The sequence below is a fragment of the Pantherophis guttatus genome, chromosome 16 (genome assembly GCF_059756535.1).
Source record: "Pantherophis guttatus breed Tessera chromosome 16, ASM5975653v1, whole genome shotgun sequence".
Taxonomy (NCBI): domain Eukaryota; kingdom Metazoa; phylum Chordata; class Lepidosauria; order Squamata; family Colubridae; genus Pantherophis; species Pantherophis guttatus.
This window is the reverse complement of record NC_142078.1, coordinates 1,630,566-1,647,995: the sequence shown is the minus strand read 5'-3', so window position 1 is coordinate 1,647,995 and position 17,430 is coordinate 1,630,566. Positions and strand designations below refer to the sequence as shown.

Genomic DNA, 17,430 nt, shown 5'->3' with positions numbered 1-17,430 from the left:
TTATTAGGATCCCAAACATCTGGATTTCAATCTCCCTGAGAAAATGGATGGCAATTAGCAAAAATTAGGCAATTGTCAGCCCTGCAGTGCTCTGGGGATTTCATTTGGGTCAGTGGCCACAATTTTAGTCCTGTCGTGAAAGAAAGTCCCTGGGCTGGGAAGGCCAAAATTATGGCTGAGGAGGCCGGTGGAAACACGGGGTTGCCGTTATTACAGCCCAGAGTGGAAGTTTAATTATTGCTGGGAAGGCAAGAGGACGTGGGAATGTGGGCAGCCCCAGTGCCATGCCATCCTTTGACTTTGATTTCACTTCTCAGATTTCTCTTTTTGGGGCAAGATGGGAAGGGGGTTCTTTTGGGTTTTCCAGGTTATCTGCAGGAACCGTCCATCATGATTAAAACATAATTTTGGGCGTCAGCTGATAGAAAAATGTTGATAGAAAAAGCAGAGGATACTGTGTGAACGGACTCCTGGAAATCCTTCGAGTCGCAGTTATTTTCTGCTTGTCTAGTTACATGCCTTTCCTTTCGTGATTTAAAAGAGGGGGAGGACGCCTTCTGCCCCTCCCTCCCCAACCACTTGCATTAAATCCTTCCGTCTATCATTTTGAATCCCTGTTTGTTTAGGGAAGACATCACTGAAAAATCTGCCCCTCTGTGACGGGCTGAAAAAGTTCCCCACCGTGATTCCAAGGAGGGGGTGGGGGGGAACAAGCAGGAGCCAAGACTTCCTGATCAAGCTATTCCTGTTTCTTCTTCTCCCAGGATTTAATGGTCACCTGTGTCAACATGACATTGACGAATGTGCCAGCACGCCCTGCAAGAACGGAGCCAAATGTGTGGACGCACCAAATGCTTACGTGTGTGAATGCACAGAAGGTAAGCTTTGGGGTGGGGGTGGGGGCAGACCAGAGGAAGCCCAGTAGGGTGGCAGCTGGCCTGGTGTTTTTAACCAGTCCTGTCAGGGACAGCAACACAACACATGTTTGTAGAAGAGTTTGAGAAGCACCCTTTCCTAATAAAAAACCATTGGAAAAAAAAGTATGATGGGATTTTAAGCTACTTTTCATTCACAAAACACATTTTCTAACCGTGATCCTCACGGGGCTATGTGGGCAGAGGAAGAGTGCCAGACTCACGGCAAGAAACCCAGATTCCTACCTCGATTCTGAGCTTTCCTGCAGAGGTAGGGGAAAGGGGGTTACGGTCTGGGTAACTGACTTGGGGGCATTTCTCAGGGTTGGGTGCGGCTGCTCCCTTTGATTTTCTTTCTAACTCAGTCTCGGTTTAACGGGCAGGATGCTCCTTGCTGATATGATATGGGAAAGAAATGCGTATCTGTTGTTGCTGTGGAGAATTTTGCAAATATATCCCTAAAGAGGAAGGATGAAGGGTTGTGATGCTTCCAAATTTCTCCTTTCAAAAGCCCTAAACAGAGGGAGGTCTTGTTTGGCGACCGATGAAGCCTGTGGGGGGGTTTAAAGCTTGCCAAATCTTGGGGGAATCTCTCTCTCTCTCACACACACACACACGCCCAGGCTCCCTTGTCTCGTGGGTAGGCCCCGGGCAACGGCTGTTTACAGAAGGCAGCTTCTGGCCACGTGGGTCGGGAACAGCACCAGCATGATGGCCACATGCTGACCGAAATGATGATGAGCGTAACTCCTGTCCCGGCCCGAGCGATTCTCTGCTTTGGCCCCAGGCAGATTGTCTGGTTCTCTCAAACTCTTCTACAAACATGTCTTGTGTTGCTGCTCCCATTTTCTGCCCGATGGGGCTGAGGCCGTCCCGAATTCAATTTAAAGTTCAGTACCATCCTTTAAAGGGGTTCAGTGGCTAAGACGCTGAGCTTCTCGATCGAAAGGTCGGCAGTTCAATGGTTTGAATCCCGAGTGCCGCATAACGGGGTGAGCTCCCGTGACTTGTCCCAGCTTCTGCCAACCTAGCAGTTCGAAAGCAGGTAAAAAAGGCAAGTAGAAAAAATAGGGACCATGTTTGGTGGGAAGGGAACAGCGTTCTGTGAGCATTTGGCGTTGAGTCTTGCCGGCCACATGACCACGGAGACATCTTCGGACAGCGCTGGCTCTTCGGCTTTGAAACGGAGATGAGCACCGCCCCCTAGAGTCAGGAACGACTAGTGCGAGGGGAACCTTTACCTTTACCATCCTTAAGTGGTAGCCCTGAAAGAAAACCAGGCCTAAAGGAGAAGCTGTTGCAACCTGCTTTGTTTTTCCAGGTGTCCCCAAATTCTTCCACATTGCAGGCCTGGCCCCGAGGAAGAAAGGAACAGGAAAAAAAAAGGGGGGGGGAAACCACAATTCACTGGGTCTGTGAGGGAAGCTCTGAACTGAGGAGGAAGAGTGGGGGGCATGTCCTGCCTCCTGGCTCTGTCCAGACTTTCTCCATCCCGGCTTAAAAACAAACTGCCATTTTGGGCTAGTCAGGGAGTCCTGTCTGGGCACCGTCCCCCTCTTTTCTGGCCCCTCGTCTCCGGGCAGGAGAAAGGGTGAGCGCAGGGCCGGGGGTGCCGGGTGAGGGAAACGCGAGGCACCCTCGGACAAAACCCAGCCCGGAGCCCCCTCGGCAAACAGAGGGACTTTTGTGGGGCCGGCCGGCTGCCAGTGGCTCTTCTCTAATGAGCGTCTTGGTTGGGCGGCAGTGGCGATGAAAAGCCGCAGTGTGGGCTTCCCTGGCGGGAGGGGCGGGGGCAGTCAAAGGCCCACTTTGTCTGCCCGTTTGGCTCCCTCCCTCCCCGCCCGCCGCCCTCCTGCTTTTGTCCGCTGGCGGGAGGAGGCGGGCGAGAGAAAGGAGCTGCTGTTGTCCTCTTTTGAATTCGCTGCGCTCCCCCCTTTCCCCCCACCCCCCCAAGCCGGATCCAGACAGGCAGGGAGGAGAGCCCAGGCCAGAAGAAAAGCCTTTGTGTTTGCCAGAGGACGGAGCTCCCCCTCCCCAGCATGGATCCCCAGCTGGGTCCTGTGCCCTGGCCTGGCAGCCTCCCTGCCACCCGGCCTGTCTCCTGCCTGCAGCATCTCTGGGGCTACGGGGAGGGGGGGCAGGCCTGCCCTGAACCCGAAAGGCACCCCAAAAAGCCCGAGCAGAAGCCACAGTTGGCAAGTTTGCTTGGAAGGAAGGGAGTTCGCTCTGGGTGTCCGTCCCCTCCCGAAGCTGCAAAACGCTCGGTTGCAAACGCGCCCGTTTATCTGAAACAGATGAGTTTGGCCACCCCACCATGCCCACCGTTTCTTGCTTTGGGTACCCTGGTTTCGTTGCCAGCCACTCCCCCACCCCCACTCCCATTCATGCTTTCTGAATGTCCCGAAGCGGAGAGGCAGAAATAAGAATGCCCCTCCCTCTTCTGTCGCACACAAGCTTTCCCCCTTGATTAATATTCTTTTGAAGGCAAAGAATTGAGCTTTCCAACGTGGGATGGAGGTCAGGGGTCTGGCAGGCTCCTAGCAAGACGTTGGGGTGGGGATGACATGGGAGGCCACCTCGCTCTCCTCCAGTGAAGGAGGACTTGACCCTTCTCCAACTGCCCGCTCAGCCTACTCCTTTGCTTTCTCACGGACTCCCATCCTTCTGGCTGGGAACCTTGGGAGGTGGAGTCCAACCGTGGGGTAAGAAAGGACAGCCTTTGGTAGGCAAGCTCATTTCTATCTGCTGGGTTTCCAGCCAGAGTTAAGGACAATCTGGTTGGGGAGCATCCTTGGAAGCACCTGCAGGCTGGCTGAGCTCTAGAATACATAAGCCACTCTTCCCAGCACCTGGTCGAGGGACGAAGGATGCCCCGGTTTCTGTCTTGGCTGCCACCTGGAAGAGAGGTGACGGCTGCTTTGTGGTGCCATGTTGCAACTCTTTTGAAGGTTTGTGCCCTTTTCCTCCTCTCTGTTCCCCAGGCTTTTCGGGCACTCACTGCGAGACGGACATCAATGAATGTGACCCTGACCCCTGCCACTACGGCACGTGCCGGGATCGCATTGCCACCTATAGCTGCCTCTGCCAGCCTGGGTACACCGGGCGCCTCTGTGACACCAACATCAACGAGTGCCAAAGCCAACCCTGTAAGAATGGAGGCACCTGCCAGGACAGGAACAACGCCTACACCTGCTTCTGTCTCCGAGGCACTACAGGTAAGAAAAGGGTGGGGTCTTCCTTCCGGCCTTCCCACAAAAGGATGAAGCAGAGGCAAACGATCTGGGGTGCCCCATATATTTCAGGTTAAGGAAAGAAGCCCTGGAGATGTTCCGGCCTCTGGTAGTCCTTGATTTACAACCGGTTGCTTTGAAACTTTTTTCTTTTTGGAGACACCTAGAATCCTGCATCCAGTTTTGGTCACCGCACTATAAAACAGATGTTGAGACTCTTAAAAAAAGTGCAGAGAAGAGCAACCAAGGTGATTAGGGGACTGGAGGCTCAAACTTACAATGAACGGTTGCAGGAACTGGGCCTGGTTAGTCTAAGGAAGAGAAGGACCAGGGGAGACAGGATAGCATCTTCCAATACTTGAGGGGCTGCCACAGAGAGGAGGAGGTCAAGCTATTCTCCAAACCACGTGAAGGCCAGACAAGGAACAATGGATGGAAACTGAACAAGGAGAGATTCAACCTGGAAATAAGGAGAAATTTTTCGTGTTTGCTTACTGATTGCCATGTTCCCTTAATGATCTCCCTTAATGATCTCCCTAAAATCAGGTTGGTCACATGATGACTTGGTTCACAACTTACAACTGTAATTGGCAGACTCCCTTAGGGTCGTAAAGCAAGGACTACCTGTATATTGGGGATAAAATTGCCAGCCTCCTCTTTCTGCTTGGAAAGCACTTAAGGCAAGCTGACTTCAGGCAAAAAGCACTTTTGAGACAACTGTGACCTGGATGACTGAGAATCTCTTCAGACTTTTAGCTATACAGTTTGGGATCAACACCCTTGGAATGGTGTGGGAGTAGGAATGGATTTCCAGGGGGAAAAATTGAACCATTTGCACCACTCAGGAGACCCTGAGGACACAGATAAACCTCCAAGTGCTTCAACCACCCTCTAAAAGGATGCAAATGACCAGCTGTCTGCAAGGAGTATAAATCCTTCCATTCCCCACTATCTTGTCAGAGCTGAAGAGGCTTCTTGGATGAGAAGCGAAACGTCTTCAAAAGAAAAAACAAGGAAGTCCAGTTGCCTCCTGAAAAAAGCACCTTTGGGGCAACCAGGACCTGGCTGATTGAGAAGCTCTACAAACCTATCTGGCACTTTAGCAGCTAGCTAAAGCAGGAACAACTGTTTTGCAAGCAGGGTTCTTTCTAAAGTTCCCTTTAACCAGATTTATTGAGATGAGTGGGAAGAAGGGAGTAATGAGTTTCAGCCCCAGAGCAGAGACTTCCTGGTTTCCCTTCTAACAGCCTTTCTGTGAATTCCTTTGCTGATGTAACTTTCATGTATCGGCCTCCAGAATTGAACCCAGTTTTGCAAAGAAGTGGTTCCCTTTATCACTGGCAGGACTCTGGGGAGCACCCCAAATAAACCTTCACCTGGCAAGGCAAATTCTGGGGCTTCTCCCAATTGCCGGTCATTGTGTAATATTTTAATTCTGCAACATCTTGTGGATGATGGTTCCGCTGGTCATCAGGAGCAGCAGGAAAAGAAGTCCCATTGCTACATGCAGCAAAAGCTTGCTTCCCAATTTGTTTCCCCCTTGCCTATCCTGTGGCAGTGAGTTTTCTTTCGACTTTAAAAGGTTTCAGCATGCACACCTCCATCCCTGGATCTCAACCAGAACAAAATTTCTTAAAACAACCCTGAGATTTTTTCAGAGCCCCACTCCCTGGGCAACAGAACATCAGTCTCTGGGAAGAAACGGGGTGTTATGGTTTCGGGGGTGACACTGAGATCGGAGCCCCCAGGAAGCCTCACAAATGCCTTTGGCTTCACCTCCGCACCGTTTTCCTAACCGCTCTGTTCTTTTTCTTTCTTTAAGTTCTTTTATTTTTCAATTTTTAAAATACATACATTCCATCTTTCCTTAAGCAATGCGTAGTCTGGGTACAACTATCTCTGTGCCACATCCTTCAACATTTGCAACATCATTCACATTCACATTAATATTGCTCCTCTAAACTTAAAATTTAAGGGGCGTGGTGGCTCAGTGGCTAAGACGCTGAGCTTGTCGATTGAAAGGCCGGCAGTTCAGTGGTTCGAATCCCGAGTGCCGCGTAACGGGGTGAGCTCCCGTTACTTGTCCCAGCTTCTGCCAACCTAGCAGTTCGAAAGCATGTCAAAAGTGCAAGTAGAAAAAATAGGGCCACCTTTGGTGGGAAAGGAACAGCATTTCGTGCGCCTTTGTCGTTGAGTCATGCCGGCCACATGACCACGGAGACCTCTTCGGACAGTGCTGGCTCTTCGGCTTTGAAACGGAGATGAGCACCGCCCCCTAGAGTCAGGAACGACTAGCACGTATGTGCGAGGGGAAGCTTTACCTTTACCTTTAAATTTAAAATTACAATACATTAAACAGTTTTATTATTTTTATTTTTATTAATTATATTTCTATGCTGCCCACTCTCCGGGGACTCTGGTCGGCTTACACCAAAGACAGTATATTGCCCCCAACAATCTGGGTCCTCATTTTACCCACCTCGGAAGGATGGAAGGCTGAGTCAACCTTGAGCCGGTGAGATTTGATCTGCTGATCTGCTGAACTAGCAGTCAGCTGAAGTAGCTGCAGTACAGCACTCTAACCATTGCGCCACCTCGGCTCTTTTAACATTATAAAACTTTTGAACATTGAAGTTGAACATTATAAAACTTTTCATTTTCTTCTTAATATCTTCTAATGATAGTACAATAGTAACATTGAAAATAGTTATTCTCATCATATCTCATCCACGCTCTATTCTTTTCCGAAGGGCCCAATTGTGAGATCAACCTGGACGAATGTGCCAGCAACCCTTGTGATTATGGCAAATGCGTGGACAAGATCAACGGCTACGAATGCGCCTGTGAGCCAGGATACACAGGTGAGGGAGAATGGGAGGGAGAGCCGCAAACACAGGAGGGGGGGGGGAAGGGGGAGGCTCCCCCTGTGGGCTTCGTGGCCCCTGAGTCAGGGTCCTCACTGCTTCCTTGCCTCTCTGCAGGGAGGATGTGCAGCATCAACGTGGATGAGTGTGAAAGCAACCCTTGCCACAATGGGGGCACCTGCAAAGATGGCATCAACGGATTCACGTGTGTCTGCCCGGAAGGTTTCCATGACTCCATGTGCCTCTCGGAAGTGAACGAGTGCAGCAGCAACCCTTGCGTCCACGGGAGATGCCACGATGGGCTGAATGGGTGAGCGGCGGGCAAGGCTGTGCCAGGCAGGAGGGGCACTCTGGGAAACAAGACAGTTTGTGGTGGAGGCTTTGGTGGGAATTACTGGGTGGCATCTCTCTTTGTCCTTTCTAAGGGTTTTTCCGGTGAGACTGGTCTATCAGGGCAACCTCACCCCTGGTATAGCCGACAAGCAAGGAGAGCCTGTGGCGTAGAGGTTAATACATCTAACTAATATGCAAGCGGCCCGGGTTCGAATCCCAGAAGGGTATTGACTAGCTGAGGAGAGCTAAACAGCTTGAAATAGATCTATACTAGTCTCCCTTTATATCTTTGTCGATAAATTTAAATTTGTCTTTTCTAAGGAGGCTGCTGGGCCCAGAAGCCTTTCAGGAAATCAGACAAGGTGGGAGGGGATAGCTATGGAGCAGATTCTCATGTGTTAAAATTTTTAATTGACAGTCAGGGTGGGGAGCCAAAGGGCTGCTGGGAGCAGCGTTTTTGACTCTGAGCCACAAGCCACCCTGGGGGAGACCAAGGATGGATTGGGATGCTTTGATCAGAGGCAAGGAAAGGCAGTTTCAGGCCTTTGGATGCTCAAACACAGAAGCTCACCCCCATCATGGTCTCTTAGCTCAACCTACCTCACAGGATGGTTGTGCAGGTAGAATTGGAAAAGTGAGACGAAGCCTTGGGAGCAAAAGTATGACTGAACTCAATTCGTGTCCACTTTTATAGAATGCACTCCCTCTAAAAATGTACAAGTGCTCGCTATAAAAATGCAAAATTACTCACTTTAAAAGAATAAAGAAATAAAGGCATGGAACACACCCATATTGTGTTGTTCTTTGAATCTCAGAGCTGAATCTTGCTGGGAAGAAAAGGCAGAGTTTTGAGGAGGACAGGCTGCGGGATGCGGGTGGCCAAGATCCTGATTTGCTGGGCATGCAGAAAGTCCCAAATTCTGCCTCCAGCCTCTCTCTCCAGGCCTGTGAAGCCCCCGGAGGAGACATACGCTAGAGAAGCACCATCAGTCAACCGTTCTGTGCAACGCTGAGCTTTGATCAAAAGATTTGCTCCTGATTGAAGCAGCTTTCAAACCTTCTAGGGTTGGGTGGAGGGGCGAACCAGCTTCTGCTCAATATCATTAGCAGCCTTTGGGGTGCCTCTGGGGCAGGATTGCCGAACCTCGGCACGTGGACGTCAGTTAAAGTGAATTCAGATTTGGGAGTTGAAGTCCGTGTGTCTTAAAATCCCCAAGGTTGGGAAACCCAAAAGATCTTCTGTAGAATAAAATAAGAACATAAGGATAGGATAGGATAGGATAGGATAGGATAGGATAGGATAGGATAGGATAGGATAGAATAGAATAGAATAGAATAGAATAGAATAGAATAGAATAGAATAGAATAGAATAGAATAGAATAGAATAGAATAATAAATTAGAATAGAATGGGATGGGATGCTCACTCGTGTGCCTTCCGTGCATGCACTGGGCCTAAATAGCACAACTTGGGGGGGGGGCAGGCCCACCCACGATCGCCACTATCGGTTCGCTTGAACCTGTGAGAACCGGCTGAATCCCACTTCTATGCCCATCTCTAGAGGGCGCCAATAATGTTATGGATTGGCCCTTTCAAGACCTATTTTTATTCTTCCAGAACCTATTTTAGATTCACTAAGTCTAATTTGGCTGCAGGAGATAACACAGTGGGGTTTTTTTTCCTGGCACTAGTCACCATCCTACAGATGTTGTTATTTTTAAGGTGGTTTGTTCACTGCACTGTAAGAGGTGTTTGAGTGGCATCAAAAAATGAGGACTATTTTTAAAAAGAAAACCAGCCAAATCCCAATCACTTTATGCTTTGTAATTTCTCTCTCCTGGAATCACAGCTACAAGTGCGATTGTGACGCGGGCTGGAGTGGGACGAACTGTGACATCAACAACAACGAATGTGAGTCGAGCCCTTGTATGAATGGTGGAACCTGCAAGGATATGACGAGCAGCTACATTTGCACCTGCCAGGAGGGATTCAGTGGTAAGAGCCTGGACTTCGCCCACAGTTTCACCCCTCTGAAAGTCATGGCAAATTCCTTTTCTTTTACACATGGATCTTCAGCTTAGAAAAGGAAGCCAAACTGCTATAAATATATTATAAACCCTTGACTAAAGTGGCACCTCGGTCTTTATACCAAACGAAGGACCCATTGGGATCCCCATATCAGAACAACTTGGCACCTTCTGTGCAGCCAGAATCTGAAAATAACATGACAGTAATTAATGTTAAATAAATAAATAAAATAACATACACAGTAATTAAGCAAAATGATTCAGTTGAGATCTGCATATGTGGGACTGATTGGGGTAGATTGCAGGGGTGACACACCTAAATATAATTTTATCATATTCTCTCTATATCTTAAATTATTGTATTCTGTCCCTATTTCATTTTATTTATAATTTCATTTTAAATCATATTTATGATTTTATTTAAATCATATTTTATTCCAATTTCATTTTAAATCGTATTTTATTCCAATTTCATTTTAAATTGTATTTTATTCCAATTCCATTTTAAATTGCTTTTATCAAATTTTAGCAATAATTTGTTTCTGGAACTCTGCACTTTGATATGGCCCAAGGGCTAATCAATACATAAAAGATTGAGATATAAATAAATACTATATAAACCCTTGACTAAAGTGGAAGGGCTTAGTTAGATATCTGTCCAAGAAAGGGTTGGCTTGGGTAGACAATTTGGGAAGGTAGGCCACCAGAGAAGTTGACCTCAATCTGACCTCTCCAGCTTTTTGAGGAAACGATCAGAAGGTCAACCTTGATAAATTTAAGACCTGTGGAATTCATCTCTCAAATTGGTTGGGGAATTTTGGGAGTAGAAGTCCTTAAAGTCACAGAGGTTGAGAAACATCTGTCTAGCCTAAAAGTCTGTAGAGATTCTCGGTCATCCAGGTCATGTTTGACCCAAAGGTGCTTTTTCAGGAGGCAACTGGACTTTCTTGTTTTTTTCTTTTGAAGACGTTTTGCTTCTCATCCAAGAAGCTTCTTCAGCTCTGACAGGGGCTCCATTCCCCACTATCCCGTCAGAACTGAAGAAGCTTCTTGGATGAGAAGTGAAATGTCTTAGAAAAAAACAAGAAAGTCCAGTTGCCTCCTGAAAAAGCCCCTTTCCGACATGGGGCTAGCCTGCTGCTGTTCCAGGTTGGGAAAGGATGCCTTGGTGGCTTTTGGGCCCCCCCAGATATAGGTGGGACCCTCCAGATCTCCTTCTTTCCCCCAGGAACCAACTGCCAGATCAACATCAACGAATGTGCCTCCAACCCTTGCCTGAACCAGGGAACCTGCATTGATGACGTTGCTCGCTACCAGTGCAACTGCCTTCCACCCTATACAGGTGAGAGGACCAACTCTTGGATGGGGGCCTTCGGTCAGAGAAAAATTGTGGCCAGGAGGGTGTCTCAGAATGGCTTGGGGTGGGAGCAGAAGAACAAACCTCAGGCACTTCTGCTTTCTCTGACGTTTCTGTGCCGTGAAGGGAATTGACCTCCATGCAGGGGGGGGGGGGGGGAATTCAGCCGGTTTGGACTGAATTTTACATCTGGTTCGCTGAACCGGTAGTTGCAAGGACTGGCTGGCCCCGCCCACCCCACCCCTCCCAGGAGTCGCCACGTGGCCCGTTTTGGATGCCAGGTAAGCTCACGTGGAGGCTCTGGGAGGGCAAAAAATGGGCCTCCCGGAAGTTTCCGGGCTCCAGAGGGCCTTGGGAGTCTGGGGGAAGGCCGTTTTCGCCCTCCTGGAGGCTCACAGAAAGCTTGGGGAGGATAAAAACGCCCTCTCCTGCCATGGTGCCAGAGGCCGAGTAGGCCATGCCCACCCAGCAACTGAGCAGTTGCTAAAATTTTTGAATCCCACCCCGGCCTTCATGCCAGCTGGCTTCCTCACCGTCCCTGCTCGGTCTCTCCTTCCAACCATGGAGCTTCTGGCCACCAAACATCGTCCCTCGTTGACCCAAAGCAGCCCACTGCAGCTGAGGGGTCTCTGGCGGAAGAGAAGGGGAGGGGGATTCATCCACTTCCCTGAGGAGCCCTAAAACGTTCAGGGCAGCTGCTGAATTGCCTTTCCCAAGTACAGGTAGCCCTTGACTTACCACAGGTTGTTAGTGACTGTTTAAAGTTATAACAGCACTGAAAACAGGGACTTACGTCAGCGGTCCCTAGACTTTGCGGTTTGGCGGCCTGGGGTGGGGGAGAGAAGGGAACTGGGCCGCATGAGCATTGAGGCGGCACACATGTGTGTGCGTGCACAGCTCAATTCATGCAAAAGGCCGGCTGGCATGCAACTCAACTTGCACAAGTTTAGTTTTAGTTTTTATTATATTTGTATACCGCCCTTCTCCCGAAGGACTCAGGGCGGTGAACAGCCAGAGTTGAGCTCTGCACGCATGTGTGTGTGTGTGTGTGCTGGCCCACTCTGGTCCTGGTGTTGGGGACCCCTGATTTATGACCATTTTTCACACTTATGACCGTTGCAGCATCCGCAGGGTCACGTGATCGAAATCCAAAATGCTTGGCAGCTGACTCATATTTATGACGGTCATAGTATTCCGGGGTCACACGGTCCCCTTTTGCAACCTTCTGAAAAGCAAAATCAATGTGGGGGGAGGCCAGATTTGCTGAACAACCGTGTTATTAACTTAACAATTGCAGGGATTCGCTTAACAACGCTGGCAAGGAAGGTCGTACAATGGGACAGAACTCACTTAACAAATATATTGCATAGGGGGAGAAATTTTGGGTTCGATTGTGGTCGTAAGTCGAGGACCCCCAATATCTGATCCCCACCCTCCCTTCTTCCCCGATAAGGAGGCGCGATCGGAAAAGTTCAAGAGGAGCCTCCGAAAGTGAGGATGGAAAGTGACGGGATGGGATTTGCTTCTTTCCCTAGGTTTTCATCCACACCCTTCTCGGTCACCCCACCTCAGATTTTCCCTCTTGCAAACATCTGGACGGAGGTTGGGGGTTGGACTAGATGACCCCATAAGGTCCCTTCCAATTATTCTGTTATTTATCTCCTGCCCCTGAGTGGCCCCTTTCGTGCAAGGGGTCCCCTTTTTCTGTTTTTGCAAACTTCGCCCCTTGGCCTCCCCTTTTGGAAAGAGGCCCCTTGCATCATCACGAGCGCAGGAGGGCCGCTCTCTTTCGGCCCCTCCGGCCGTTTCCTGCTTCCTCCTGCTGCGCAAAATGGCAACCTCTGGACAATTGGAGGAAGTCCTGGACTTTTCCTGCTTTTGCTGGTTGCTGGAGAAACAACCCAGGAGATTTTGGGGGCGGGATGCTTGCGTGTGTTTGTGTGCCCAGAGAAGGTTCTGGAAAACAGAAAGAAGGCCCTGTTAGGCGTCAGTAAACAGGAAAGGAAGGCTGGGCCAGGGGGCTTTTTCCCTCCCTTCTGGTCCAGGTGAGGGTCACTCACAGGTGACTTTTGGAGAGTGCTGTTTGGACAACTGCCATTCCTCAAAATGTCCACCGTGTGGATGAATTCCTTCCCCAAGGAGAAAATCTCTTGGAGGAGGTCCAGAAGGGATGAGGGGGGCAGCTCCGAGCTACTCATGGCCAGAGTCCACCGTGCAACCTGTAGGAATATCAGGCAGCCCTGACCTCTCAGCCGTGCACGCTTGAACCCCAGATCCAGCCAAGGGCATTTTGGGATTGAAAGGAAACAGCCTCTGGTCCACGTCAGGAGGACCACGGACTGCAGCCAACCCAAATTTTCTTTTCCAACCGTAGGTCCCACCTGCCGGGAAGTGCTGGCGCCCTGCGCAGATGGTCCCTGCAAGAATGGGGGCCAATGCAGAGAGTCGGAGGACTACGAGAGTTTCTTGTGTGCCTGCCTTCCAGGGTGGCAAGGTACGAGGGGGCCTCGTGGCTTTGCACCCCCCCCCTTTGGGGTTTCCGAGGTGTAACCGTTTAGGCAGCCAAGCGCAGACTTCCGAAAGATGATCTAGGGAGAAAGGGAGTAACATCCCACAGAGGTTGTAGGGTGAGCAGCCTGACTGCGTCTTGGTGGGTACAATAGCAATAGCACAGACTTATATACCGCTTCACATCCCTCCCTAAGTGGTTTTTAGAGTCAGCCTCTTGTCCTCAACAATCTGGGTCCTCATTTAACCGACCTCGGAAGGACGGAAGGCTGAGTCAACCTTGAGCCAGTCAGGATCGAACTCTTGGCAGTGAGCAGAGTTAGGCTGCAATATTGCATTCCGACCACTGTGGTACCACGGCCCTTCCTTCCTTCCTGCCTGCCTCCCTCCCTCCCTTCCTTCCCTGATTCTCATTCCCATTTCCTTCCTTCCTTCCTTCCTTCCTTCCTTCCTTCCTTCCTTCCTTCCTTCCTTCCTTCCTTCCTTCCTCCCTCCCTCCCTCCCTCCCTCCCTCCCTCCCTCCCCTTCCCACCTAGCAATAGTACAGATTTTCAGTATATACCACTTCACAGCCCTCTCTAAGCAGTTTACAGAGTCAGCCTCTTGCCCCCAACAATCTGGGTCCTCATTTGACCCACCTCGGAAGGACAGAAGGCTGAGTCAACCTTGAGCCTGGTGAGATTCGAACTGCCAAATTGCAGGCACCCAGCAATCAGCAGAAGGAGCCTGCAGTACTGCATTCTACAAACCTATAAAGCAGCGTTTCAAAGATACCCAGACTATCATTTGCAGAATTCCCCATGGCTGGCTGGGGGATTCTGGGAGTTAATCCAGACATTTTAAAATTGTTAAAGTTGAGAACACTGCTATAAAGAACAAAGTATTTTTTTTTAATAGATCATATTTAGGCTTTGTTCCAGGGGAGCCCTTCAAATTGTATATCCCTGCTCTGGATGTCTGCAGGCAGGCAGGTTTCATCTCCCAGAATTCCCAGCGAGTAGCTACTACACTGTCTACCCAACTGGAAGCCTTCTGCATTTGAGCTAATTAACGGGGTTAAATAATTGTAAACATAGACATCTCCAATCTAGCCCTAACATTCCCTTTCCAGCTGAATCCTCCCAGTCAGCCTTTGGGTCTCCCAACCCCGAATTTTGATCCTTCCCTCTGCTGCACTAATTCCATTTTTTTAATATGAGCTGCACATACATTGAGACGGCAAGTCTAAATCATTAGCTGATGCTTAATTAATGGTTTCTCAATCCAAATTGGTCTTAATTAGCTGGCTAATTAATTAAAAAAACCTCAGAAGAGCCCTGCTGGATTATGGTCCCATAGTAAGCAGGCAGAAGTTTTCAGCTCTGGAGAAGATCGTCTCTTCTTCCACTTTAGCGTTTCAGGGTCAAACTAGGAACCGTGGCTACCTCTGCTCCAGCATCCTATCTCAGGAGGTGACTCTCTCTGTCTCTTACGGCTGTAAACTCCACCATTTAAGTTCATGCGGGCCTTAAATGAATTATTTTTCACTTTGCTTTCTTCCTGTCGTCTTGGTACTTAGTGTGGGTTTATTGCTGTATATTAATTCGTTTCCTGCTTTATATTAATCAGTTCAGTGCCGTTTTATGGAATTTTTATTTTGCTCTAATCCACATTGGGCGTAAATCAGGGTAAGGAGAGACCTCCAGGTATTCTAAAGCAGGGGTCTCCAACCTTGGCATCTTTAAGACTCTGGGAGTTGAAGTCCACAAGTCTTAAAGTTGCCAAGGTTGGAGACCCCTGCTCTTAGGAAACAAAGGGCACCGTTGACCAAGAAGGAACATCACTGCCCTTCAGGGAAGAGCAGTCACTGAGTGGTTTTATTTTTATTTTTTATTTTTATTTTTATTTTTTGATTTATATGCTGCCCTTCTCCGGAGACTCAGGGCGGCTTACAGTGCGTTAAGCAATAGCCTTCATCCTTTTGTATATTTATACAAAGTCAGCTTATTGCCCCCACAAACTGGGTCCTCATTTTACCTACCTTAGAAAGGATGGAAGGCTGAGTCGACCTTGAGCCTGGGGAGATTCGAACTTGCAGTAATTGCAGGCAGCTGGATGTTAAATACTACCTTTAACAGTAGCACTAGTCTGCTGCGCCACTCAGGCACAGCAGACTAATGATGAGTGGCCATTTTCCACAGTCTTATCTCTCTCTCCCTTCACTTCTCAGGCCAAACTTGTGAGATTGACATCAACGAGTGCGTCAAGAGCCCCTGTCGGAACGGCGCCGCGTGCCAAAACACCAACGGGAGCTACCGCTGCGTGTGCAAACCTGGTTTCACAGGGGGCAGCTGTGAAACGGACATCGATGACTGTCAACCCAGTAAGAATCCCGATGGGGAAGAAATTCCCGGTTAGGGCCTGTCCCAACTGAGCTGGGAGGGTGGGGGCAGCTGGGCAGCCGAACTGGTGCCCTTTAAAACTGCTCTTCCAATGGAGAAAAACTGCCTTCCGCCCCTCCCCCCACTGCCCCCTCCCCTTATCATCTGGGCACGTCTCTGCTGTTGGGGAAAGTTGATTTGGGGTACATTGGAGGAAAAAAAAGGGGCTGTCTGCCTTTGTAAATGGGGTGGAGTGGGGGCACCCCTTGGCTTCTTATTCCAGAAACCCAGCGCCATGGATTTAAATTCCTGGAAGGCAAATTCCAGGCACGCTAGAAGCAGGGACCCAGAAGCATGGGGTTCACTTTCTGGGGGCTTGGAGGGTGGAGTTATTGAAGAGGGCATGGACAGGGATATCACTGCACTCCTTGTGAGAGCGCCCCACAGGCCCTCTTCCCTCCTCCTGGTGCTATGAATGTGATGCCAGTCGGCTTTTCTCCCCCCACCCCCCACAGATCCCTGCCACAACGGGGGCTCCTGTTCTGACAGCATCAACGGCTTCTCCTGCAACTGCCTGGCGGGCTTCCAGGGCCCCGAATGCCAGGAAGATGTGGACGAGTGTGCCAGCGATCCCTGCAAGAACGGGGCCAACTGCACAGACTGTGTGAACAGCTACACCTGTACGTGCCCGTCGGGCTTCAGTGGGATCCACTGTGAGCACAACACTCCAGACTGCACGGAGAGGTAAGTTCATCTAGGATGGGCCTTTTCAATCGTGACAATTTAAAGGTGGGCAGACTTCCAGAAATTCCCAGCCAGCCATGAATCCTGGGAGTTGAAGTCCACCCATCTTCAAGTTGTCAAGGCTGAGAAACACTGATCTGGGACATGCCAGGTGGATCAAAGCAGATCCCTTCTGATCTGGTCCTTGCGTTTCATGTAAGGCCCAGCATCTCTGAAGCCAGGGGTGGGTGACACTCTCTCTCTCTCTCCCTCTCTCTCTCTCTGTCAGAGTAGTGATTTAAGAGCTGACCAGCTTCTACAATGATGCACTGATGTAATGATGAGAATGAGTCAGCAAGGTTTTTGGCTGTTATCCTTTTAAGAGCCTGTATAATAAGAAGAGGCCCTGTTAGGACGTCTCTCTCTCTCTCTCTCTCTCTCTAGCTGTGTGTTCTTCTCTGTTGTAATTTGCTGTTTGTTTGACTTCTGCCTATAGTACGTGTATGTATAGTATATATTCTTTTGTAGATAAAGCCACTATTTATTACGAACCTCTGTTTGCTGTTATTGCTCCTGGGTTGTCTCGCGTAGCAAAGCTGTTCGCACTCTGACACTCTCTTCCTCCTGGTCACTCAGCTCCTGCTTCAATGGGGCGACCTGTGTGGACGGCATCAACACCTTCACGTGTGTCTGCCCGCCCGGCTTCACTGGCATTTATTGCGAGCACGACATCAACGAGTGCGACTCCAGACCCTGCTTGAATGGGGCGACTTGCCAGGACAGCTACGGGACTTACAAATGCACCTGCCCGCAGGGGTACACTGGACTCAATTGCCAGGTAACCCTCAATTCCACTTCCTGCTCCAGGTGGAATATTTGCTTTGGATTTTCAAGGAGGGGAGGACAGGCAGTTCTCATTTGGTGGCCCCAATTGCCATGGGCAATGTGGTAATTAAGTGAAGTGGTTGCTAGCCGGTCTCAGTTCAGCTTTCCTTTGCTGTACAGACCTGCAAAGATCATTAAGGCAATGGTAGGAATAGAAATAGAAATAGAATTCTTTATTGGCTTAGTGTGATTGGACACACAAGGAATTTGTCTTTGGTGCATAAGCTCT

The 17,430-nt window shown here is 49.5% G+C and overlaps 1 protein-coding gene across 1 annotated transcript in view; it reads left to right on the top strand.

The window, feature by feature from the left end:
* NOTCH1 (notch receptor 1) overlaps window positions 1-17,430 on the top strand; it is a 105,570-nt gene that overhangs the window by 61,749 nt on the left and 26,391 nt on the right. Inside the window, exons 10-19 of the mRNA XM_034427164.3 lie at window positions 765-878; window positions 3,896-4,129; window positions 6,895-7,005; window positions 7,126-7,318; window positions 9,191-9,336; window positions 10,597-10,710; window positions 13,100-13,219; window positions 15,443-15,595; window positions 16,109-16,337; window positions 16,953-17,154. Of these exons, the coding sequence (XP_034283055.2) occupies window positions 765-878; window positions 3,896-4,129; window positions 6,895-7,005; window positions 7,126-7,318; window positions 9,191-9,336; window positions 10,597-10,710; window positions 13,100-13,219; window positions 15,443-15,595; window positions 16,109-16,337; window positions 16,953-17,154 (1,616 nt within the window). The remainder of the gene's footprint in view (window positions 1-764; window positions 879-3,895; window positions 4,130-6,894; window positions 7,006-7,125; window positions 7,319-9,190; window positions 9,337-10,596; window positions 10,711-13,099; window positions 13,220-15,442; window positions 15,596-16,108; window positions 16,338-16,952; window positions 17,155-17,430) is intronic.